General features: G+C 38.1%; 1 protein-coding gene across 2 annotated transcripts; it reads right to left on the minus strand.

The window, feature by feature from the left end:
- Nucleotides 1–27,608, minus strand: LOC126278420 (60S ribosomal protein L9). Of its 2 annotated transcripts, none has more exons than XM_049978531.1 (5): nt 27,528–27,608; nt 27,141–27,279; nt 10,941–11,054; nt 10,630–10,843; nt 1–149 (listed from the first exon to the last, which is right to left on the minus strand). In XM_049978531.1, the coding sequence occupies exons 2-5, from the start codon at nt 27,276–27,278 to the stop codon at nt 46–48; spliced, it is 570 nt and encodes a 189-aa protein (XP_049834488.1). In that variant the 5' UTR covers nt 27,279; nt 27,528–27,608; the 3' UTR covers nt 1–45. The 2 variants fall into 2 exon arrangements, with proteins under 2 accessions (XP_049834488.1, XP_049834489.1); XM_049978532.1 differs by lacking the exon at nt 27,528–27,608 and adding an exon at nt 27,413–27,487.
- Between the last annotated feature and the right edge of the window lie 44 nt (nt 27,609–27,652).

Below are 27,652 nucleotides of genomic sequence, written 5' to 3' on the forward strand. Positions count from 1 at the left end.
TCAGTTTAAATTGTATTTTAATAATAGTCTTTTATACAAATTATTTTAATCTTCTTGCACAACTGTTGTTTTTTCTGAAACATAAAGACCATCCAAAAATTTTCGGATGTCCTTATTCTTCACTGTTGTCGACTGCTGGATAAGGGCAGCTGAAACAAAACAAAAATAAAAAATTCTTTTGAGAACAGGTGGAAAGTGTTCTTCGAAAATCACCAACACAAGCAACAGGTTAGACATAAATAGTAAGTATAACTATTATTTTTCTTTATATATAAAAAGCAGATGCTTTAAGTTACCAAACAAGAAAGCGCTGGTATGTTGATAAGACACAATAAAATAATAAACACACACACACACAAATATTCAAGCTTTTGCAACCCGTGGTTGCTTCATCAGGGAAGGAGAGGGAAAGACGAAATGATATGGGTTTTAAGGGAGAAGGTAAGGAGTCATTCCAATCCCGGGAGCGGAAAGACTTACCTTGGGGGGGGGGGGAGACAGGTATACACTAGCACCCACACAAATCCGGGGGGGGGGGGGGGGGGGGGGGGGGAAGACAGGTATACACTAGCACCCACACAAATCCATCCGCACATATGCAGACTTACAATATCTCAACACTTTCTAAACTTTTCACACTAATCAAGGAGATGTAAGCATAGTCTTTTCCAAATGTACTCTGACCAAAAAGAGATTTTGGTAGCTGCAGTCCACAGTTTTCGTTAATCATGCCTTTTGAATTTTTGTGGAGATATTTCCATAGAAACAAATATTTCTCTATGTCTAACCAAGAAGAGATATTCCAATTTTCATACATTTATTTTTAATGAAACGAAATATTTTCTTAAAAATTTTCATCCTCTACTGCACTCCTGTAGGTGCTGAATTTCAAGAAACACTGAAACATGTAGTTTTTTTAAAATTTCTAACCGGAAGTCAAATACCAATTGTCATAGATGCAGCAATAAAATCCTTCAGTAGTTCTTTAGTAATTATCTATTTTCAAAAAACTTCCACCAGCTATATTACCCCGTTAGTGACTGGATTCCCCAAAATGCTGAAACACGTACTTTTACTTCCTGACAGAAACCAAATAGCAGTTTTTTCAAAAGGCCTTTCATTCTCTATTTTACTACCTTAGGAGTGGAGTTTTGGACAATGCTTACATTATAAGACCCACACTCTCTTCAAACATCAAATTTCTATCCATCCTTAGTCATTTGGACTGGGCGATGAGTCAGTGAATTCAACTGACCAAAAACAATGATGCGTATATTTTATTCCTAACAGAGAAGTCAAATACAAATTTTCATAGATTTAGCTTCGAAAATGCTTTCATAATAAAATTTTCATAAAAAATCTCATCCCTATTTCACCCCCTTAGGGGTTGAATTCCCAAAAACATTCAATAGTGTTTTTATTTTTCAATTTGTAACTGAGAACATTTAGCTTTAAAAATATTTCATTAGTTCTTTAATAATGATATACTTTCGAAACAACAGGGTGTAAAAAGGATAAAAAGTTCTTGCATTTTCCTCGGATTTACCTATTCAAAACACACTTTTCCACATTAGGTGACAGTATACTTCCCTCAGAACTGTAAAACTCATCAATAATTTGGACGGCCAGTGTTTTACACACTGGCGTATACGCTGCATATTTTTGTATTACGAAAGTAGAAATTCCAATTCCACCAAACATAGCATGTTACTTTCCAAAGCACTGAATTCGAGATTACGATGTGCATTTATAAGTCACTCATAATTCATGTCATGGGATCTGGTCAACTGATGACAGCACATATTCAGAGCATAAGACACGTGATGTCACCAAATAGCAACATCACTTAAGTAATGTGAAAACACAAATAGGAAAAAGTTTCTGGTTTAAATTAATATACATAGTGTAACTTCAAGAAAAGCTAAGCATTCACATACAACATTTGTATTTTTATGTGTGTTGCACTTTAAGATATGCCACACTAATATGCCAGTAAAATTTTAAATAGTGACGTGTGCCTGGCCTTGTGGGCTCGAAATTCTTCGAAGTAACTGGTCCTCAAAGTTTTAAATGAGAGTCAAATGCTCTGTGATTTCAGAAATTCATTGCACATTCACTCGCGTAACATAATTCATCTTGCTTAAAGGAAACTCACTTTGAAAGTAATGCTTTTCAAACCACCATTCACAATATTTTCCTGCTACCTGTTAGAAACAGGTTCGTTTTAACAATTGCCAGAGGGCACCAGAGAACAGGCGTTACTGCATGTATGCAGCTACAATGATGTAGGAAGCCCATATGTTCGTACATACGTAGCATTAATCTTACATTACGTGATGAAAGAAACAGGATGTCACAAAATACTCCAAAACCACTGGAATTTTGTAAGCCATACTATAAAGCACACTTAGGCTTATTAAAGTGCACATTCATATGTCCCGATTCACAATGAAGTAGGACCCCCACCTGGTACTAAGCTTGGAATTACAAATACTCTATTATCTCATGTTTGGTTCATTATTATTGCATTATGGCTTATGTGCCATAAGATGAATATGTGCTCTTGAAATCCTGCAAACAGTTCCATCCACCCTACAGGTAGCCAGAAATGGGAGAAGGCACTGCGCATACAAGACTTCAGCTCTACTCGTGTGCGTGAGCCTGCTGGCAACTACCCAAATGAAACTCAATCTCAACAGTTGCGATTTCACACTCATCAAAAGCTGTTTGTTGTTACGAGGAGTTGCACAGTTTTCATCCTAAAGCCTTTGATAAATTTTGCTGTCAAGAAGACACTTGTGTGTGAACTGTGTTTGTGGTGGTTGTAAATGGCGCATTTTCTTCACACTATGTTTTATTTTGGTGTTTTTCTATCGTTTATGCTTTACTGCTGCCACATTATTCTGCAGTAATGGGCTAAAATGAAATTCATTGTTAGAGCATAAATTATTTCAATCGAAATTACAAAAATTTAACCAAAAGTAAAACAATGAAAAATTCCCATGTTTCTCCTGGTCTTCTCCCAGGTTCCCCCCCCCCCCAGTGCATAAATCTTGCAATTGTTGCTCCAAGTGAAAGGAGTCATAAATGACAAACCTAGACCTGGCCAGAGACCACACACCTCGAACCTTTGGACTAGTACTTAACAACTGAGCCAAACAAGCACACAAGCCTTGTCACATTTCATAACAGTTTAGTAGCTCACTGTTAAAAAATGTGTAGTACACGGTCTACACATGTTGCTGTTAATACTTTCAAGAGTCCCCGACTGTTATATAAACATTATTAACTGGCCACAATGGGAAAATTATTTCACTGCCAGACAATTATATAAATGGCAATAGTTGCTACACGATCACCTGGAGTAAAATTAACCCTTTTCGTGGCATGTAGACCTTTGTGACACACACAGGAAGTTAAAGGGGTTGCGTTGTGAACACTGGAGGTCATGAGAGCCTCGAGAGCCAACGTTAATACATTTTAATTACTTGTTGAGTGACTGGTGTAACTGCTGCAGCCTCAGCTGTTTCAAGGTAAGATAAATCTTTGCTTTTTCCTCTGAATCAGATGCTCAGGCAGTTCTGTGACTGCAGATTCCTTGACTTGCACCATCAGGTGGTGAGTTTCCAGGTTCCACTAAACACATCAGGAGTCCACTACATACAGGAAGCGGCTACACGGGTAGTGGGAAGTGCGTGGAAGGGACTGGCAGCTTTTTAGGTTAGAGGATCTCAGGAAACCACAGAAAGGGAGTCCGTCTAAAAGGGGGCAGGTGCGACACAGTAAGGTAGTTGTAGAAATGATCGTTATTGTAGTTGTGAAGAGTCATAGCTGTGTTGGGAAAAAAACATAGATCCAAGTCCTAATAGAAAGCACTGAAACTCAAATAGTTACAGATATAGAAAGCTGGAAATAAGTTGTACAGAAACACATCAGACACAATCAATACCTTCACTGCGCGATAACTACAGTGAAGTCACTGATGACAGTGACATTAAAGCAGAATTATTAAACAAGGTTTTCTGAAACTGCTTCACCAAAGAAGATCAAGTAAATATTCCTGAATTACAATCAAGAATGACTGTGAAGATCAGAAACATAGAAGTAGATACCCTCAGTGTACCAAAGCTGCATAAACAGGATGTATACATGGACAAGGAGGGGGGGGGGGGGGGGGGGGTATCCCGGGTTTTTCCTGGTTTAAAATACACTTTTTCCGTGTTAAGTGACAGTATACTCTTCTTCGGCACTGTAAAAGTCGTCAATCCTTTGAATGTTTATGGTTTTCTACACCGACAATTTCCCAGCACTTTAGAAAACCTCGAAACTCAGGGGGAACGAGTTTCGAAAGACGTTTGGTGAGCACCATCACGTATACTGCATATTTTCGTATTACAAAGGTATAAATTTGAATTCCACCAAATAACGCATGTCACATTCCAAAGTATTTAAATTGAGATTGCGATGCGCTTTTGTAAGCGTCATAGCTCATTCACGTTATCTCACCAGCTGCTGATAGCTATAGCACACGTGATGTAGTCAGGCAATAGCAAGATCGTTTTTAAGTATCGCGAATACACAACTAAGAAAAGTTAATGCCTTAAATTAATGTACATAGCATTCACATATAATACTGGTCTCTAAGATTAATAAGTTGGAAGAGAAGCTAAGCTTCCACATATAATGTTGATCTTTCTTGCGTGTGTTGCACTTTAAAATACACACACACAAATGAGCCAGTAAAATTTTTAATAATGACGCAAATGTCTCATCTTCTGAGCTCAAAATACTTCTAAATGGTCATCCCCAAAGAGTTGATTTTTAAATGAGAGTCAAATGCCTTGTGATTAAAGAAATTCATCGTAAATTCTCGCACATAATTCACCTTGCGTAAAAGGAAACCGGCTTTGAATGTAACCACCATTCGCAATATTTTCCCGCGACCTGTTAGAAATAGGTTTGTTTCAGCAGTTTCAAGAAAGCGCCAGATAACTGGTGTCACCGCGCTTGCGCAGCTATGATGATGCAGGAAGCCAATAGGTTCGTACGTGTAAAACAATAAAAGATCTTACATGATGTTATAAAAGAAACAAGACATCAAAGGATACTTCAAGAGCATCTGGATTTCGGGAACCATACTAAAGTGCATAATTCGGCTTAAAATGCACATCCGTATGTAAATTTTCTTGGAGTACCAGTGCTCATGTTTGGTTCTTTATTATAGCATAATGCCATACGTGCACTTGAAATGCAGCAAACAGTTGAAACTAGCCAATAGTGTGAAATTAAACAAATTGACTGCCTCAGTACAAAGGATTAATAAAAGCCAAATCTCTTTAGCAAACCAGCAAAAATAACTTCATTGTTCTACTATTAACATATTTTAGCCTGCCGTAATTATGCGAACGTATTTTAAGTCATTTGATAGCTCCCACCACAAAAATCTATTTCGTTATCATTTAATGTGAGAGCAATAAACGAAGAGGACACAACAAAATCACTGAATGTAAACACAGGTCACGTGGAGACAACCCACCTCCCCACTACAACTCTGCTCTGTGCATCAAGTCCCGGATCTACGATATTTCCGAACCAGGGCAATGTTAAGTAGTGGTGCCTAGACATACTTCCGTAACCAGAAGCAGGAGAAGGTACTACTCATACGCCACTCAACTGCGCAAGAGCCTGCCCGCAACTGCTCAAAAGAATCTAATTTAAACAGTTGTCACGTCACACTCATTGCAGACAATTTGTTATAAAGCATTGCATAGCGTTCCTAGAGCCTTTGACATACTGTACTGTTGGCAGACACTTGTATGAGCACTGTTTTGTTGTTATATACAGCGCATTTCCTTTGCAACTTAAGTTTTATTTTCTTTTTTCCTCCCATTCATGTTTTGTTGCTGCAGTATCTTTCTGCAGTAGCGGGATACAATAATATCCTTTATTATAGTATTGTTTCTTACAAGTCAAAATCACAAAAATTTAACTGGAAACTAAAACAATGAAAAATTCCCAGAGTTATAAACAATTCCTGGGTTTTTCCCGGTTTTCTCCCGGGTGGAAAAATTCTCGGATTTTTCTCAGATCTCCCAGCTGCCCCGGGTCGTATACACCCTGTTAAATCACTTAATAAAGGCAAGGTCTTTAGTCCCGATTGTATACCAGTCAGATTCCTTTCAGAGTATGCTGATACAATAGCTCCATATTTAGCAATTATATAAAACTGCTTGCTCACAGAAATATCTGTATCTGAAGACTGGAAAATTGCTCAAGGCACACCAATACCCAAAAAGGGGAGTAGGAGTAATCCGCTCAATTACAGGCCCATATCACGAACACTGATTTACAGCAGGTTTTTGGAACATACTGTGAACATTATGAAGTACATCAAAGAAAACAATTTACAGACACGGATTCAGAAAATATTGTTCTTGTGAAACAACTATGTCTTTATACTCATGAAGTAATGAGTGCTATAGACAGGGGATGTCAAATTGATATCTTTAGATTTCCAGAAGCCTTTCGACACCGCTCCTCACTAGTGTCTTCAAACTGCTTGCCTATGGACTATCACCTCAATTATGCGACTGGATTCGTGATTTCCTGTCAGAAAGGTCACAGTTCATAGTAATAGATGTAAAGTCATTGAGTAGAACATAAATAATAACCGGCATTCCCCAAGGAAGTGTTCCCGTCCTCTATTGTTCCTGATCTATATTAACAACATAGGAGACAATCTGAGTAGCTCTCTTAGATTCTTTGTAGATAATGCTGTGATTTACTATGTTGTAAAGTCATCATATAACCAAAATGAATTGCAAAATGATTCAGATATGATATCTCTATGGTGCAAAAAGTGGCAATTGACCTAGAAAAAAGAAAAGTGTGAAGTTATTCGCATGAGTACTAAAAAATCCACTAAATATCGATTATGTGATAAGTCACACAAATCTAAAGACTGTAAATTCAACTAAATACTTAGGCATTACAATTAAAAATAGCCTGAATTGGAACAATCACATAGATAATGATGTGGGTAGAGCCAACCAAGAACTGTGATTCATTGGCAGAACACTTAGCAGGTTCAAGAGGTCTACTAAAGAGTGTGCTTACGCCACACCTGACCGCCATATTCTGGAGTATTGCTGTGCAATGTGGGATCCGCATCAGGTGGGACTGATGGATGACATCGAAACAGTTCAAAGAAGGGCAGCTTGTTTTGTATTATTGTGAAACAGGACATATCGCCACAGACATGATACGTCAATTAGAGTGGCAATCATTAAAACAAAGGTTTTTCTTTGCCACGGGCTCTTCTCATGAAATTTCAACCACCACTATTCTCCTCCAATTGTGAAAGTGTTCTGTTGGCACCCATCTACATACGGACAAATGATCATCACGATAAAATAAGGGAAATCGGGGCTCGCACAGAAAAATTTAAGTGCTCGTTTTTCCTGCGTGCCGTTTGAGTGTGGTAGAGAGACAACTTGAAGGTGGTTCATTGAACGCTCTGCCAGGCACTTTATTGTGAATAGCAGAGTAATCACGTAGAGGTAAAGACCGTGTCCAGTGAGGAAAATACCTCGAGTTGGTGAAGCAGATATTGTTGAACAGTTTGGCAATGCTCACTAAATCTCTACGACAATATTGACAATGATAGAAGTATGTTTCATGAAGATGACAGTGAAAATCAACAGACAGCCTCCTGTCTTGCACTTTTGAAAACTGTTCACTGATGGAGAGAGAACAAAAGAGGAAACGAAGTCACGTGTTAGTTTGCCCAACATATGGAACTACTACAATATAACAAAGAACCAAGTGGACGTGTTTTTGCACTATTGTTACTGATTGCAGAATACAAATTTAACCATGAAAACAACCAGTCTTTATTTTGCACTGGGTGTAAAACGTGTCCTATTTTCATGCTGCCACGTCTTTTTGTCGCTTTGCAGCTATAAAATAAGCACTACGACCTGATGACGCTGCTACAACAGAGAGACTTAAATGTGACCCTGCTCTACTTCAGAAATTTATGCTATGTTCGTGGCACACAGCCAGAAGAAGCAAGTAGTTAGTGATGACAAACCCTATTTGCTTACAGGGCGTTATGCAGATCTCATGTACATATGCCAAACAAAGCAGTAAATTATGGCGTAAAGATGATAAACTTAGCTCATGCTGATACCAGCTAAATGTTCAATACTTATGTATACGCAGGAACAGGATAGGATGGCAAAATCCATAGGGGGGGGGGCAAAAAAAAAAAAAAAAAAAAAAAAAAAAAAAAAAAAAAAAAAAAAAACCTTCACAGGTCCCAATTTGAGCTTTTCTCGAAACAGCCCTAATTCAGGGCAGCAACCGAAAAGTGACAGGTGACAACTGGTTTGTTCAGTCAAGGCTGGGAATGAGCTTGGTAAAAGAGGGTTGATCTACTTAAGTACCACACAGAAAAATAAAAGGGTTTACCACCACACTTCACCACCACCACCAAAAAACAATGCCTCAATGATTCACAATATGGATTCTCCCCAGATGGAAAAAGTCCCTCGTTTTCCTCAAAAGTGAAAAGCAACGAGGTTTTGAACACTATCATCTACGCATCATTGTAAAGGAATTGATGAAAATGGTAAATCTGAATGCAACTTTTTTCACAAGTAGGCGTTGACACACTGAATCACAAATGCACAATTTACTAAACAAGACAAAAGGATGAGAGATGGCATCTTTGTGAATTTAGTGGACTACCAAACACTGCCATGATAAGCTTCCATACTGTCCACAAAAGTTTTGTTGCTATCCCAAGGGAACTTATCGAACACCTGGGATGCAGCTTGCAGAACCACACAAGAGAGCAACACTAGCAAATACTTCAATGAATAATGATATCAAATCTTGGATATGTAAAATACCAAAAACTCAGATTCCCACCTCACCATTCCGATGGATAAGCTAGAGAAAAGAAAATACTGTCATTTTTGTCATCAGTGCAGGAAGACAACTAATAAATCTGTCGACTGCTGAGAGCCTGTTTGTGTGCAATGTTCAAATAAAATCTGCACTTCTTGCCTTAAAAAATATAATTGGGTGGATGAGGTAGATAATGATGTATGTTTGCCAGTCTGCAACGCATAGAGCATTATTTTCAATTTTCATGGTATTTTGCTATTTTGTATAAACTAAATGTTATACTACCTCTTGCCACTGATCTGCCTTTACTTTCGTTATGAAAATTTCTAGTCAGGTACAACTACTCCGAGACTGATGATAACCAATTCTTAACTATTACTTTGTTATACCAAAGGGTATCCAAATTTCCTAGTTTGAGTTTTCTCATTTTGGAAGACTAAGTAGAAAAATAATTATTGTTGAAGGATACTACTAGGTTCCTCCTGCAGTCATTTTCCCCCCTCAAGTACTGAGTCATTTTTTGTCATGTGCTACATTCATTGTAGAAATAAGGATTGATTTTCCCCTGATTGTTCAAGGACAAGAATTTTTTTTCATTATAATCCAAGAAAAGTTGTGACAGTTTACATCTGTTTCATATAATTACGCTGAAATGGGTTTTTAATAAAACTGTTGGAACAAACACAGGTGTAAATGTTCCTATACCACCCTTACATTTGTAGTTACACATGTGAAAGTTCAGAATGCCACATTTTGGACAGTCACAACAACAGAATGTGAATGAATTGGGGTGGTGGACCAAAAAGGCCCACGTGTCGCCATTCACAAGAAATTTACACGTCATGAAAAGGGTTGCCTTTGTTTTTGTACAAACTGGCTAGAAATTGAAGTAATGCGGTTTTGATATCAGCAATATACCACCAACTTGGATTATAACTATTAAGGTTTCAAATACAATACCATCAACAACATTTATATACCTAAGATGACTTACTGGAAACACCAGTGAGAGGTTAAAATTTGAGATACGTTATAAGTAACTGTTGTAATTTAATATGCTGGTACGAATTATATTTTGTCCCCTTCCCAACATGTATTTTTCTATAGTGTATGATTAAAAACACAATGTGTACCAAAATATTCCAAGATCACTCTTGTGTATTACAATTCTGCATTTACCTTGCAATCTTATTTACAATGAAATATAACTTACAAGCTGGAACAAACACCAGCAGTTATGGATTCTGTACCAACATTAAAGATGTAATCACAAGGTGAAATTCAACAGCCGTGAGGATGTGTGTTAAATGTGTGTAATTTACAATAAATCTAGACTTTTGGCTGCTACGTAACACACTGTTATAAAAAATATCAGAATAAATATCAGAGTTACATTCATCCAATGGCAGTTATTTACTTTTGAATACATCAGTATCTACACTAATGGCCAAGGAAACTGCAATCTCTGGTGGAACATGACATGCTATGTGCCAGCTGGCAATGCCATTCCTGCCACAATCAACTGACAGTCATTAAATCATTTCAATCTATCTATATCAAACAATATTAAAAAAGCATGAAAGAACAATCTCTCAGAAGTACAAAGGCAGAACAAAATATGAAAAGCAATACGATAAAATAGGTTACATATTCTACACACTGTGAAATGGAAGACTTACCCTACCTACAATGAGAAAATGCCACAGCAATAATTACCTGATCGGGAAACATCTTCAATGCTGTTTCCTTCAACTATCAATTCATCTTTTTGCTTTGCCGAGTTTGTCACAGTAACACCTGGGGCCATTTTCACCCTACGAATGTATTTCTCTCCCAAAAAGTTACGAACTTCAATAACTGTGTTGTTCTCAGTTGTTACACAGTTAATAGGGAAGTGAGCATATACTGCCCTCATTTTGTAGAGGAAACCCTGAAAAACAAATGTGTGAATAAGCAAAACACAAGCTTAAAACTAATCACAGTTAAAATGTCACCAAACTGAAAATGAATTAAGAGGTATTTCTTACCTTTGTTACACCTTTTAACATGTTTTCAATGTGCGAGCACACAGTACGCACAGCAGCAAGCTCTTTCTTAGTGCCAAACCATTTTTCAACTTTGAGAAGTTTTGGGTTCACCATCTGTGAAAAAATAATGACTTGTGCATTGAATTTACCAAAACACAGTTGATTTGTTGTGACTAACCACATTTAGCAGAAACTTAAGGTACATACACTGCTTGGTAATGGCACAGCAGGCATAAATATGTACTCTAAAGCGTTTAACACTGTTGTGTCAAAACCACCCTATAAAATATTCTTATGATAAAAATATAGTATTTTTAAAATCTTTTGTATCAGTGATTTTTTGAGGGGAACATGGCGTTTTGTTCAATTTGTCTAAATTGAATTACATTTAACTGTGAGTACTCTTCACAGAAATGTTTGATTAAGCATGAAGTCCAGTATCTGAAAATTAATAAGTTACTCACAAAAAAGGAAAAAAAGTGTGGCTGGGACAAATGATAGAAGAAAAGATGCGCCTGGAATGAAGAAAATACAAAAGACTATGCAACAACAACAGGGTAAAACATAAGAACACCATGGAACAGCTTGAACTGAACTATTAGGATAGGTCTTCAACAGAGTGATAACGAATGGCACAATGAAAATACAGAAAAAATATGACCAAGAAGAAAAACTTTTTGGCTAGACACCACATTTCAGTAGATGAGATGGGTCATTACCCAGCACAGACCACAGTACAAGGAGGCTTAAGATTTCTTTGAATGTCTGTACAGGTTGACAAAAGATGAAAATGACACGCTGCAAGTAATTCCAGATAAGGTGTATAAAGCTATTAGAATATAAGAAAGTAAAAGATAAATCAACAAAATAGGAACACAACTCATTTGCTATATTGTTAACAGGTGTCCTGCAAAGAATGAAGATTCTCCAAATCTGGAACAATGTTGCAAGTGTTCCAATTCACATGAAATGGAACTACAGGCTTACCAAATTCACCTTCATATTGTGCAAGACATTGCATAAAAAATAATAAATTAACAATCTGACTTCAGAACTGTATACAGCACAAAGGACCCTTTGCATGGCATTTTATATATACATAAAATTGTGGAATAAGTGTTATGAAGCTTCGGGCAAAAATCTGAACTGAATCTGTGTTGGCAGGTGTTGAGAAAAAGCCAAAGTTTCATTTCAGTACCATGAAGAATACACCCTCTTCAAATTCTCTGTCATACAAAACCTATTTAGAGCCAAAGTGCTGGCAACGGCTTGCTCTTCCTCTGTAGGGTGTCAGTCACCACTGCAGCGAGTTCCAGTATTCTGTGATGCCAGTTATCAAAGACCGCTGTTGTTTCCACATCATCTGCAGTGGAAGAACAACAAAGCAATGCCAATATTCTTGCAGTCTGTGTGTTTATTCATGTACTATCAAAAAATTCAATGCTACTTTGGCAAAAGACTTAATACCAGAACATTAATCGAATGTAGCACTTTCCACTGTGTGTGTGTGTGTGTGTGTGTGTGTGTGTGTGTGTGTGTGTGTGTGTGTGTGTGTAAACTTCTGTTGTAACTGAATAGTTTTGCAATGAAAGTTCTCATACATGTATGGATACCATAAACATACATTTATGCTGCAAAAAGTGCATTGCAAATGAAAATTCAGTTGTTCACACAGTACACTGCTGGGGAGAAAACTTGACCAGCTTTTAATCAGCTTTAGAGCAAGATCGTGATATCCATGAGATGAGAAAGAAAATTAATCCAGAATTAAATGTCTAAAAAACAAAACAAATGACAGTAAGCTGACTGCAACAGTTATTGCAAGAATAAATTACAGTGGAAAAAAACCCTCTGAAGATAGTACCAACAGGCAGCCACAGATCGCGAGATGAGCGAAAGTTCAGAGCATTGGACTGAATTATGATTGCAATCTTTTATTTATGTATTGTTGCTGTTGGTACACATGACCTACATCCTAGAAGATATAGCCATCTGTAGTTCACTGTTGCTCAAGCACAGCACTATGGAAGGCTTGGAGGGGGAACAGTGACATGAGCTTAGCTGAAACAAACTGCCAATTGCCTGAATCCATTGGTACTCAGAATAGAATAGACTTTAAAACTGGCCCAATACTCAACAATAACGTGCATTACCGCAGGAGATGCAGAGAGTCTACACTGGAGCCAGTGGCATACTTACATGTGTCGTGCAATAATGTTGTCGATGCTCACCATGAGGTACGGCGCAAACAAAAGGGTGTGTGTCAACAGCTGGTTCTACACAGCCAACGAGAGAACAGTGGGCAAACACTATGTTTTTGCAGAGGGGGGGAGGGGTTGGGGGAAGCATTGCAACACCCTCACGTCAGTATAGAAGTAAAATCCACTGAGTTTGAAAGAAGCCTCAAGGAGGCTTTTAAAGAATAGGGGGTCGTCTTATACTCACATAAATACGGTATGAAGTGATTGTGCTAATACAATCTTTGTTCAACCCTAGGAACTGTACATCTGTCATCTAATGACAGGTCAAATGTGAACTGACCAACAATTACTTCTGCCACAATGATAAAATAATCCTCCTTGCCACACAAATATCCATTTTAGCCTCTGTCACTTGCCACAGGTTTTGTAGAAACTGTTCAGCAAGGCAAAAACAATTAACAATGCCATTACTTTCTAAAATACATCAACAATACGAACTGCCATTCGTACATATTGCAAGGTCTTTAAAAATAACAACTGAAAAATATAGCATTTTTTATTATAAATGGAAAGTGACATATCTTTGCTACTGTAGAATGTAGATTCTCTGTGTAGTAGTTACAACAATATATTTACTAAATTGCCAAGACATTTTTTTTTTCATATGAACACATGGAAAACAACTGTTGAAAGTGGTGTGCCTAATCATATAAGTTAAAGTGACAAGTTTTTACACGTACACTCCACATCTGAGGATTGAGAAGTTCGGAGACTAAGGACTACTCTAATTATAAGACTTCCTGTTTTAACCTCACCTAATCCCAACTTACTCTGTTTATGTTTTATATGAGTATATTTTTTTAAATTTATGTATTGCATATGACGCGCCTGACACTGTTGTACTGAATGGTCCAAGGAAGAGTAACAAACAAAATAAAATACAAAAAACAGGCTGTTCCATTGCAGACGGTTTATGTTGAGGCAGTAAAATCCAGGCTGTCCAAAGATCTTCATTCGTATCTCAACAGAAGGACTGCCATTAAATTACTTTATGGACAAGGGAAAATGTGACACACCTACTGGAAAGTTATGACTTTCTAAAGACAAAGCTGCAAGTTTACTTCCGCCAAGCTATTTCACTGTCGAGGCTGAACAAGGTTGTAGGACAACTGGAACCATGTTCATGTGACAGAATTCAAACGACAGTTTGCCTTCAGCCTGACAATGTATTGAGGAAAATGACTCAGGGTGCAAGTGACCAGTTCATACCAGGAAATGAACTGATTTCTGATGCTAAACAGTATGGCAACAAACATGAAGTCCTTGATCATCAATAGGAGGCAAAAAATGCCCATGAGACAATGGAAATGTTTATCAAAGAAGATACACACACACACACACACACACACACACACACACACACACACACACACAGCCAGTCACCTGGGCGCAATGGACTTAGCATCCAATGATGTCAATGGCCACACATGGTTGGTTGTGTGTTTTCTTCCTACATCTGAAGGACTGGAATAGCTTATAATATTAAGCAGTCTTCTTACACTGTTCTTATCTGTCACTCAACACCACCTATGTGGTGAGCACTAACCTATTTCAGGTTTAAGATGCTGACTTGTTTTACCAATCACTGCAGCACAAAACAACCTGCGATAACTAGGAAGGGAATAGTCCACATAGTGTTATGCACTTTATTTATGTTTTCCTTTACTCTGTCAAGCACTTAAGTGTGATCTGCATAGTTGCACACAGATGGATATTGCTGTATGGACTTAATTCAGGTAGGACTGTACTGTTCGAAGTAATGAACACAAACAATGGAGTGCAAAGGTGCAAGAGCGAGGTATCAGAATGACTGCAGCATGCAGATATAAGTGTACGGTGAAGATGATGTAAATGCATTTTGCCTTCCAACAAATAATTCCCAGTGCCCCACCCCAAGCCAACCAAACGGGAACCCATGAGAAACTTATGTACCATAAGTTGTTAGTTACCAATCTCACTGTTGTAGAACACCACAGACACACTGCTGTCGAGTACTACAGACTGCAAAAGTGTAAGAGTAACAGTCTTCTGCACAGAATATCACATTTACTAGCACTCATGAGAAGCTGAAACGAAATTCATCACATGATGTAACATTGTGTAAAAATATAAACTAGTTTTCTATATATCATTACACAAATAAATAATTACTTTGCATTTGTTTTCATAATTTAAAAAAATATAAATTTTTTACTATCCTACTTCACTTCTAAAATTTGCTTCTGCCTACCCTGAAATGCTGAGAGTCGTTCCACATGAAATCAAGCAATAAAAGAATGGCAAAGTAGCAATCTATCTTTTCCTACATTGTAAGCCTGAACCTTGACAGTTTAAAACTTTGTAATATTTTGTCATTTTAGTCAACCCATCAAAATAACATAAAATCCAAAATTAAAGAGTTCTGGGCATTTTATTTACAAGTTATATTAGTTTCCAAAACTGTGATTTTTGCCACATTTCAAAATCTTAAAATGGACTTCTCAAAAGTCTGACATATATGCCTGAAATTAATACAATTCTAGTCAGTTTATTATAGGTTTTAAAATATGTGCTGCTTGACAAAACTCATTAAAATGCTAAATTTTCCCAAACCAAAACAATTTTGAAAATTTCCAAATCTGCCTTATGTTGCCAACTGCTCTTTGTTACAACCTGGTTCATAAAACAACTGTTAAATGAAACTGAGCACAAAGTAAGCACACTTTGCTTTATGATTTTATATTTGTACTAAGCTATGACAAATGATTAACATGTTGTTGTGGTCTTCAGTCCAGAGACTGGTTTGATGCAGCTCACCATGCTACTCTATCTTGTGCAAGCTTCTTCATATCCCAGTACCTACTGCAGCCTACATCCTTCTGAATCTGCTTAGTGTAGTCATCTCTTGGTCACCTTCTACAATTTTTACCCTCCATGCTGCCCTCCAATACTAAATTGGTGATCCCTTGATACCTCAGAATATGTCCTACCAACCGATCCCTTCTTCTGGTCAAATTGTGCCACAAACTTCTCTTCTCCCCAATCCTGTTCAATACTTCCTCATTAGTTATGTGATCTACCCATCTAATCTTCAGCATTCTTCTGTAGCACCACATTTCGAAAGCTTCTATTCTCTTCCTGTCCAAACTATTTATCGTCCATGTTTCACTTCCATACATGGCTACACTCCATACAAATACTTTCCGAAACGACTTCCTGACACTTAAATCTATACTCAATGTTAACAAATTTCTCTTCTTCATTAACGCTTTCCTTGCCATTGCCAGTCTACATTTTATATCCTATCTACTTTTACCATCATCAGTTATTTTGCTCCCCAAATAACAAAACTCCTTTACTACTTTAAGTGTCTCATTTCCTAATCTAGTTCCCTCAGCATCACCCGACTTAATTCGACTACATTCCATTAACCTCGTTTTGCTTCTGTTGATGTTCATCTTATATCCTCCTTTCAAGACACTATCCATTCCGTTCAACTGCTCTTCCAAGTCCTTTGCCGTCTCTGACAGAATTACAATGTCATTGGCGAACCTCAAAGTTTTCATTTCTTCTCCATGGATTTTAATACCTACTCCGAATTTTTCTTTTGTTTCCTTTACTGCTTGCTCAATATACAGATTGAATAACATCGGGTAGAGACTACAACCCTGTCTCACTCCCTTCCCAACCACTGCTTCCCTTTCATGTCCCTCGACTCTTGTAACTGCCATCTGGTTTCTGTACAAATTGTAAATAGCCTTTCGCTCCCTGTATTTTACCCCTGCCAACTTTAGAATTGCAAAGAGAATATTCCAGTCAACATTGTAAAAGCTTTCTTTAAGTCTACAAATGCTAGAAACGTAGGTTTGCCTTTTCTTAATCTTTCTTCTAAGATAAGTCATAAGGTCAGTATTGCCTCACGTGTTCCAACATTTCTACGGAATCCAAACTGATCCTCCCCGAGGTCCGCATCTACCAGTTTTTCCATTCGTCTAAAGAATTCGCGTTAGTATTTTGCAGCTGTGACTTATTAAACTGATAGTTCGGTAATTTTCACATCCGTCAACACCTGCTTTCTTTGGGATTGGAATTATTATATTCTTCCTTAAGTCTGAGGGTATTTCGGCTGTCTCATACATCTTGCTCACCAGATGGTAGAGTTTTGTCAGGACTGGCTCTCCCAAGGCAGTCAGTAGTTCCAATGGAATGTTGTCTACTCCGGGGGCCTTGTTTCGACTCAGGTCTTTCAGTGCTCTGTCAAACTCTTCACGCAGTATCGTATTTCCCATTTCATCTTCCTCTACATCCTCTTCCATTTCCATAATATTGTCCTCAATTACATCGCCCTTGTATAGGCCCTCTATATACTCCTTCCACCTTTCTGCTTTCCCTTCTTTGCTTAGAACTGGGTTTCCACCTGAGTCCTTGATTTTCATACAAGTGATTCTCTTCTCTCCAAAAGTCTCTCTAATTTTCCTGTAGGCAGTATCTACCTTACCCCTAGTGAGATAAGCCTCTACATCCTTACATTTGTCCTATAGCCATCCCTGCTTAGCCATTTTACACTTCCTGTCGATCTCATTTTTGAGACGTTTGTATTCCTTTTTTCCTGCTTCATTTACTGCATTTTTATATTTTCTCCTTTCATCAATCAAATTCAATATTTCTTCTTTTACCCAAGGATTTATACTAGCCCTCGTCTTTTTACCTACTTGATCCTCTGCTGCCTTCACTACTTCATCCCTCAGAGCTACCCATTCTTCTTCTACTGTGTTTCTTTCCCCCATTGCTGTCAATTGCTCCCTTACTCTCTCCCTGAAACTCTCTACAACCTCTGGCTCTTTTAGTTTATCCAGGTCCCATCTCCTTAAATTCCCACCTTTTTGCAGTTTCTTTAGTTTTAATCTACAGGTCATAACCAATAAATTGTGGTCAGAGTCCACATCTGCCCCTGGAAATGTCTTACAATTTTAAACCTGGTTCCTAAATCTGTCTTACCATTATATAATCTATCTGAAACCTGTCAGTATCTCCAGGCTTCTTCCATGTATACAGTCTTCTTTTATGATTCTTGAACCAAGTGTTAGCTATGATTCAGTCCATATTCACCTACTATATTTCCTTCTCTCCCTTTTCCTACAACCGAATTCCAGTCACCCGTGACTATTAAAATTATCGTCTCCCTACACTATCTGAATAATTTCTTTTATTTGATCATACATTTCACCAATTTCTTCGTCATCTGCAGAGCTAGTTGGCATATAAACTTGTACTACTGTAGTAGGTGTGGGCTTCGTATCTATCTTGGCCACAGTAATGCGTTCACTATGCTGTTTGTAGTAGCTTACCCACATTCCTATTTTCCTATTCATTATTAAACCTACTCCTGCATTACCCCTATTTGATTTTGTGTTTATAACCCTGTAGTCACCTGACCAAAAGTCTTTTCCTCCTGCCACCGAACTTCACCAATTCCCACTATATCTAACTTTGATCTATCTATTTCCCTATTTAAATTTTCTAACCTGCCTGCCCGATTAAGGGATCTGACATTCCACGCTCCGATTGTTAGAACGCCAGTTTTCTTTCTCCTGATAACTACATCCTCTTGAGTACTCCCTGCCCGGAGATCCGAATGGGGACTATTTTACCTCCGGAATATTTTACCCAAGAGGACGCCATCATCATTCAATCATACAGTAAAGCTGCATGCCCTCGAGAAAAATTACGGCCGTAGTTTCCCCTTGCTTTCAGCCGTTCACAGTACCAGCATAGCAAGGCCGTTTCGGTTATTGTTACAAGGCCAGATCAGTCAATCATCCAGACTGTTGCCCCTGCAACTACTGAAAAGGCTGCTGCCCCTCTTCAGGAACCACACATTTGTCTGGCCTCTCAACAGATACCCCTCCGTTGTGGTTGCACCTACGGCACGGCTATCTGTATCGCTGAGGCATGCAAGCCTCTCCCCAACGGCAAGGTCCATGGTTCATAGGGGGGACCATTAACATAAGTAATGTAATGTATAGTATGCATTTTCCATGTTATGTAATATTTAATTTACAGCAGCTCATGTGGCAGAAAAGTTGCAGTGTCAAAAACTCATGTGGCAGAAAAGTTGCAGTGTCAAGATTTAAAATTTCGAAATTTCCCAAAAGAATGTTGAAAGGCACATTTGGGAATACGGTGAGTACCAATCATGGTCAATAGAGTGGAAGAATAAACTTTCTGTATTCCAACATGTGCAGTTCAAAAATCAATTGGACGCTTAAGCATTTTAAATCACGATACTGGCACATTTCTGACTCTTGGGTTGCCTGAAGACATTCTTGCAAATGAAAGAAGTGGATTAATAATTGCCCATAAAATGTAAGTCAAAGTGGCTTCCTTGACATTTGTGGAAGGACAACATGATCAGATATTAACTTCCTTTCAACTGTTTAAGCAGAGTAAGGATGTACGCCAGCAATGACTAATATGTAAAAAATGATGAGCACGTGCAGCATACAAAAAGGAGCTGGTCAAGAAGATTTTATAGTCATAGCAGTCCCCAGGACTCCTTGTTGGAAGTATCAAGCAATAAAAAACCTCATACTTAGTAAATTAAATTCTGCAACTGACATTGGAAGAACATACAGATTAGCCAATAAAGAGCCATGAAAAGCCTTGCATTACACTGAAAAAGAACATGTTACAACAGTAATCTGTCAGTACTGCTTGAGACAAAGGAATTTGAAAGGAAACTGCAGTACATAACTTCAGACTTCTCATGAACCACGGACCTTTCCATTGGTGGGAAGGCTTGCGTGCCTCAGCGACAATTTTTCCCATGGGCATGCAGCTCTACTATATTATTAAATGATGCCTGCATCCTCTTGGGTGAAATATTCCGAAGGTAAAATAGTCAACCATTGGGATCTCTGGGCAGGGACTACTCAGAAGGACATTGTTATCAGAAGAAACAGAAGAGGCATTCTATGGATCAGAGTGTAGAATGTCAGATCCCTTAATTGGGGAGGTAGGTTTGAAAACTTAAAAGGGAAATGGATAGGTTAAATTGAGATATAGTGGGAATAAGTTAAATTTAGTGACAGGAGGAACAAGACTTCTGGTCAGGTGAATACAGGGTTAGAAATACAAAAATAGGAATGCAGAAAAGCCACTATGAACAGCACAGTGAACGCATTATTGTAACCATAGTAGACACGAAGTCCACACACAACATGGCAGTGCAAATTAGTATGCCACCTAGCTCCACAGGTGAAGAGATCGAGGAAATGTATGGAGAGATAAAAGAAATTGTTCCAACAGCTAAGGGAGACAAAAATTTAATAGTAATGGGCAACTGGAATTCGATAGTAGGAAAAGGAAGAGAAGGAAAAGTAGGTGAATATGGATTGGGGGAAAGGAATGAAAGAGGAAGCCACCTGATTAAGTTCTGCACAGAGCTTCATTTAATCATAGCTACACTTTGTTTAATAACAATGAAATAAGGTTGTATATATCGAAGAGTCCTGGAGACACCGGAATGTTTCAGACTGATTGTATAATGGTAAGACAGAGATTACAGAACAAGGTTTTAAATGTAAGACATTTCCAGGAGGCAGATGTGGACTGACCACAATTTATTGGTTATGAACTGCAGATTACAATGTAAGGAACTGCAAAAATGCAGGAATTTAAAGAGGTAGGATCTGGATAAACTGAAAGAACCAGAAGTAGTAGAGAGTTTTAGTGGGAGCATCAGGGAATGGGATAAGAATGCACTAAAAGAATGGGTAGCTCTGAGGGCTGAAATAGTGAAGACAGCAGATAATCAAATAGGTAAAAAGATGAGGGCTAGGAGAAGTGCTTGGGTGACAAGACAAATTGAATTTAATTGATGAAAGGAGAAAATATAAAATGCAATAAATGAACTAGGTGAAAGGGAATACAAACCTCTAAAAATTGAGGTTGACAGGAAGGGCAAAATAGCTAAGTAGGAACGACTAGAGGACAAATGCAAGGATGTAGAAGCATAGGCTAGGGTGTAAGGTAGATGCCTCCTACAGGAGAATTAAAGAGATCTTTGGAGAACAGAGAACTACCTATGCAAATATCAAGAGTAGATGGAAAACCACTCCTAACCAAAGAAGGGAAAGCAGAAAAGTGGAGCTATATGAAGGGCCTACACAAGGGAGATGTACTTTAGGGCAATATTATGGAAATGGAAGAGTACACAGAGGAAGATGATTGACAACTTGCTGAAAGACTTAAATCGAAACAAGTCCCCAGTCATAGACAATATTCTGTTGAGAGTTACCGATAGCCATGACAAAACTCTTCCATCTGACAAGCAAGACATATGAGATACGTGAAATACACTCAGACTTCAAAATGAATATAATAATTCCAATTACAAAGAAAGCAGGTGCTGACGGCTGTGAAAATTGCTGAACTATCAGCTCCATAAGTCACAGCTGCAAAATACTAACAAACCCTTTACAGAAGAATGGCCTCAGGGAAGATCAGTTTGGATTCTGTAGAAATATTGGAACACATGAGGCAATACTGACCCTATGACTTATCTTAGAAGCTAGATAAAAGAAAGGCAAACTTATGTTGCAAGCATTTGTATACTTAGAGAAAGCTTTTGACAATGTTGACTGGAATAATCTCTTTCAAATTCTGAAGGTGGCAGGGGTAAAATACAGGGGGCAAAATGCTATTTACGATTTGTACAGAAACCAAATGGCAGTCACAAGAGTTGAGGGGCAAGAAAGGGGAGTGGTTGAGAAGAGAGGCTTGTAGCCTATCCCCGATGTTATTCAATCTGTATATTGTGCAAGCAGTAAAGAAAACGGAAGAAAAAGTTGGAGGAGGAATTTTAAGTCCAGGGAGAACAAATAAAAACTTTGAGATTTGCCAATGCCTTTGTAATTCTGTCAGAGACAGCAAAGGACTAGCAAGAGCAGTTAAACAGGATAAAGTGTCTTGAAAAGAGGATATAAGAAGAACATCAACAAAAACTAAACAAGGATAATGGGATGTAGTCAAATTAAAGCAGGTGATGGGGAAGGAATAAGATTAGGAAATGAGAGATAAAGTAGCAGATGAGTTCTGCTATTTGGGAAGCAAAATAACTGATGATGGTCAAAGTAGGGAGGCTATAGAATGTACACTGGCAATGGCAAGAAAAGCTTTTCTGATGAAAGGAAAATTTGTTAACATTGAGCATAGATTTTAGTGCCAAGAACTCCTTTCTGAAAGAATTTGTATGGAGTGTAGCCATGTATGGAATTGAAACATGGATGATACAGTTTAGACAAGAAGAGAATAGCTTTTGAAATGTGCTACAGAAGCATGCTCAATATTAGATAGGTAGATCACTTGGCTAATGAGGTGGCGTTGAAAAGAATTGTGAGAAGACAAATTTGCAGCACAACCTGACTAGGATACATTCTGAGACATTAAGGGATCACCAATTTAGTACTGGAGGCAAGTGTGGGGGGGTAAAAATAGAAGGAAAACAAGAGATGCAGATTCACAATGATGTAGGTTGCAGTAGTTACTCGGATAGGTTAGCGTGGACAGCTGCATCAAAACAGTCTTCGGACAGATGACCACAAAAACAACAATTAGTAGCAACTACATTGTGGTTTAAGAAGTAACATTAATGTATATGTAAAATGAAGGTATAATTAAACAAATTATTCATAATCTTGTTTGAGCAAGTCACGGCATATGTTGAAGTATCTTCACAGTTAACTCGAGAAAGCCATGTGTGAATCTAAATTTGTAATGTAATAAATAGATTGTCTCTATAAAAAAAATAATGATTTTAAGGCCTTATTTGGTTCCTGAGTTGTTATAACTTAGCAAGCAGTCCCATGCCCTATTGAAAATGCACTAGGTGCTGCTGTTACCACTAACACCTTTAAACTGCTTTAAAAGACTGGTTGTAGTGACACACTGCTCTCTAGCTTAGCCCAAGGTATAGGTTAGATTGGAAAGTAACAGTTTGGCAGTCAGTTGAAACACATGAAGGTGGGGGATGGGGACCACTCTTGTGGTGATAGAACTGATTAGCACCTTAGCCCGTTTGAAAAAAATCATAAAATAACATCATGTTATAGCTGCCATAATGTTTACGATGTTCCTGTATCACGGGTCAAAGTCGACGACCCTAATGTATCATTCCTCTCTATCCACCTCTGGTTGCAGAAATTAATTTAAATTTCCATCGTACCATTGCAGTGACAGCAACTAAATTTTCTGTAGAGTTACGAACCTGCAGAAAACATTCATCAAACAAGGTAAGTCTGAGAACCAGCTACTAAGAGCAACAACAGAAATGAATGGAAATTCCTGTGTAATAATCACGAGTGTTCCCTGGGAATTTGGATTAAAGAAGAACTTTTTAATTTTCTTATTTCGAAAGACTAGTGGCAGCATAGCTGGAAGAAAGCCAATTATTACAGAAGATGATGTATGACCTAATGGGGAATCTGACTAACAAAAAGTGAAAGACACTATAAAAATGCAACTGACTCGACACAAATGTTTGCTGTCTGAAAATTACCACACACGAGATTTGCACCATTCCATGTGACAACTACCAGACACCTTTTTATTTATAGCAAGAAATTTTTTCCCTATGTAATTGTCAGTCGTGAGGATTTCACACAAATAAAATATTACAAAACTGTAATTATCAGAATTGTAGCACAAGATACATTTTTGCATAAAAATTAACCCCATTAGACATGTCTTATCGATCAACAAATCTTACATAGCTGATATGAAGAGACCATATATTATTCCTGCAGCTTCTAGGATTTTAGGATAGTGGGAAATTCCTAAATCAATTATAAATGTAGGAACGTGTCTGTAACATGTAAATACTATCGGATTAAATAAGACCATTCACCAAAAAGCAGACGTGTGAGTTGTCAATAAGGACAGACAAACGAAAGAAAACTTGCTACCTCCAGAAGTTATCCTTTGACGAGCTGGAGTGAAACACAGACGCAGCACAAACTCATCACAGGATAACTCCTAAAGCTGTGTCTATCAACAGCTCAATGCTTCTACTTTCAAGTGAGTACAATCCTTTAATCCAAATGTCGTATGTGAAGTACACAAGCGGCAAGACGCAGTCAATACCTTCACTGCGCAGTGCCAATGGTACTGTTACCGACAACTGTGCCGCTAAAGTGGACTTATTGAATGCAGTTTTCCGAAATTCCTTCACCGGGGAAGACAAATGGAATATTCCAGAATTTGAAACACGAACAGCTGCTAGCATGAATTCCTTAGAAGTAGATACCTTAGGGGTTGCTAAGCAACTCAAATCGCTTGATACGGGCAGTCTTCAGGTCCAGATTGTATACCGCTTAGGTTCCTTTCAGATTACACTGATACTATAGCTCCCTACTTAGCAATCATATACAACCGCTCGCTCACCGATAGGTCTGTACCTACAGATTGGAAAATTACGCAGGTCGCACCAGTGTTTAAGAAGGGTAGGAGGAGTAATCCATTGAACTACAGACCTATATCACTGACGTCAGTTTGCTGTAAGGTTTTGGAGCATATACTGTATTCAAACATTATGAAGCACCTCGAAGGGAACGATCTATTGATATGTAATCAGCGTGGTTTCAGAAAACATCGTTCTTGTGCAACGCAGCTAGCTCTTTATTCGCACGAAGTAATGGCCGCTATTGACAGGGGATCTCAAGTTGATTTTGTATTTCTAGATTTCAGGAAAGCCTTTGACACCGTTCCTCACAAGCGACTTCTAATCAAGCTCCGGGGCTATGGGATATCGTCTCAGTTGTGCGACTGGATTCGTGATTTCCTGTCAGGAAGGACACAGTTCGTAGTAATAGACGGCAAATCATCGAGTAAAACTGAAGTGATATCAAGTGTTCCCCAGGAAAGCATCCTGGGACCACTGCTGTTCCTGATCTATATAAATGACCTGGGTGACAATCTCAGCAGTTCTCTTAGGTTGTTCACAGATAATGCTGTAATTTACTGTCTAGTAAGGTCATCCAAAGACCAGTATCAGTTGCAAAGTGATTTAGAAAAGATTGCTGTATGGTGTGGCAAGTGGCAGTTGACACTAAATAACAAAATGTGTGTGGTGATCCACATTAAGTTCCAAAAGAAATCCATTGGAATTCGATAAATAGTACAATTGTCAAGGTTGTAAATTCAACAAAGTACCTGGGTGTTAAAATTATGAACAATTTCAGTTGGAAAGACCACATATATAATATTGTGGGGAAGGAGAGCCAAAGGTAGCGTTTCATTGGCAGGACACTTAGAAGATGCAACAAGTCCACTAAAGAGACAGTTACACTACACTTGTTCGTCCTTTGCCAGAATATTGCTGCGCGGTGAGGGATCCTTACCAGGTGGGATTGACAGAGGACATCGAAAGGGTGGGAAAAAAGGCAGCTCGTTTTGTATTATTACATAATAGGGGAGAGAGTGCAGCAGATATGATACGCAAGTTGGGATGGAAGTCATTACAGCAAAGACATTTTTCAGCGCGGCGAGATCTATTTACGAAGATTCAGTCACCAACTTTCTCTTCTGAATGCGAAAAATTTTGTTGAACCCTACCTACAGAGGAAGGAATGACCATCAAAATAAAATAAGAGAAATCAGAGCTCGCGAAAGGTTTAGTTGTTCGTTTTTCCCGTGCGCTGTTCGGGAGTGGAATGGTAGAGAGATAGTACGATTGTGATTCGATGAACCCTCTGCCAAGCACTTAAATGTGAAACGAAGAGTAATCATGTAGATGCAATTAGAAAATTCTTTATAAGCTGCACGAGCAAAATATTTAAAACAGGATAAAAAGAGTGTGCCGAGACACAGTATAGCTATATTTTTTAATCATATTTGCATTATGATATTGAACTGTTTGCTAGTTGTTTACATAAATAAAAGGAATAACTTAACAGAGCAAATCTGGGAGTAGCATTGAATTTGTAGGTAACAACCTATGAAACTTTGTAAAACACTGTGGATGAAATCTAAGTTGGCAGGAAAGCTAAAATGTGAATCAATGTTTCATATGATTCCCCCCCCCCCCCCCCCAAGGGGCTAGGGGGGTTGGTGGGTGAAGTTATTATTGTCAAAAGTAGTAATATGCTTACTCATTTGATCTTTATCATACATGCACAGGTGTTGCCAACATCTGTGTGCGAGTAGCCAAGTGCAAACTTTAGCCACAAACTAAAACCAAAATTATAGAAATTTACTAGTTATGGATACAGCTGTCAAGTTTTCGAGCTACAGCGATCAATCACTTTACAGAAGAAGAAACAAAAGAGTAAAAATGGGGACACTTGTGGTAAAGTAGTTTCAAAAACAATTTCCACAGTGCCTGGACAAAAGTTTAGAATGTGTGTGTTTTGACTGACATTAGAAATGGACTTTATTTTGAAGCTATTACAAAACTTGAAGTAGCTCAGTAAGCAATGGAGATGCTTGTTGCACATTACTAAAGAAGACAGGAAAGCAAATTCGTTGACAGACTGGACTGGAGATAAGAGAACATACAGAATCAACATGGGGGTGTATAGCTGGAGATCATAATGCACGAAGAAGTCGTGAAAAGACTGTCATCCAGCGATAATTGCATGAATGATAGTTGTCATGGACTTCTAATTTTCACAGTCAAATGATAGTAAGATGTGGGTTTACACAAGGTAAACATACCATTGAAAGGGCAACATTAAACAACTTTTTCTGTGAACCAAATGGCGTGGTACGCACCGAACTACCTTTCACCATGAAGGTATTCCGAGAGCACTATTCTAAACAAATTCCCTTTAAATACACTATCTGTTCAGACGCGCATGTTAAGTGGTTCGATGAGTTCTGTGAAATTAATGTTCAAAGCAGAGTTTCTAAACGTAAATATAATGTTTTCTAATCGTAATTATCACAATTTGTTGCTACTTACACGAATGTCCAACGCTAAATGTTTGAATGACCTCTTCAGCACGCCGCGGGGTCCCTTGACGGTGACCAGGCGTGACTTAACCTTCACGCTGCACCCGTCGGGGATTTTAACAGTTTGATTCGTTACTATTGTCTTCATCCTGAGAGTAGAAAAAAAACACTGAGCAAATAATACATCGAAATATTTCAGAAAAAATCAATATAAACAAAGAAAATTTAAGTTTGGTTCCATACGTAGAGCATCACAGTTGCAATATGAAATATTTAATTCACCTGGAAAATTCTCAAATGAAGCTAAACACTATTTTAAGGTATATTCACACTATGTACAACACCGGTTTTCGACTATTAATCAGATTATAACAGATATAACATTTAACAACATTACCTCTCTAATCACGCGTCTGCCACCCCGACCGGAAGAAAGAAACCTCGAACCTCTTTGATCGCCAAAGATAGTTGTTCACAACGTATCGGGTTAGACAACATATGAAAGTTTTATATCGACAGTAC

This window comes from Schistocerca gregaria, chromosome 6 (genome assembly GCF_023897955.1).
Source record: "Schistocerca gregaria isolate iqSchGreg1 chromosome 6, iqSchGreg1.2, whole genome shotgun sequence".
NCBI lineage: Eukaryota > Metazoa > Arthropoda > Insecta > Orthoptera > Acrididae > Schistocerca > Schistocerca gregaria.

Coding starts and splice junctions, on each gene's coding strand:
- LOC126278420 (XM_049978531.1), bottom strand. CDS start 27,278: ATGAAGACAATAGTAACGAATCAAACTGTTAAAATCCCCGACGGGTGC. Junction 11,055..27,140: donor ATTTAGCGTTGGACATTCGT/GTAAGTAGCAAC, acceptor ATTTTTTCACAG/ATGGTGAACCCAAAACTTCT. Junction 10,844..10,940: donor TGTTAAAAGGTGTAACAAAG/GTAAGAAATACC, acceptor TTTGTTTTTCAG/GGTTTCCTCTACAAAATGAG.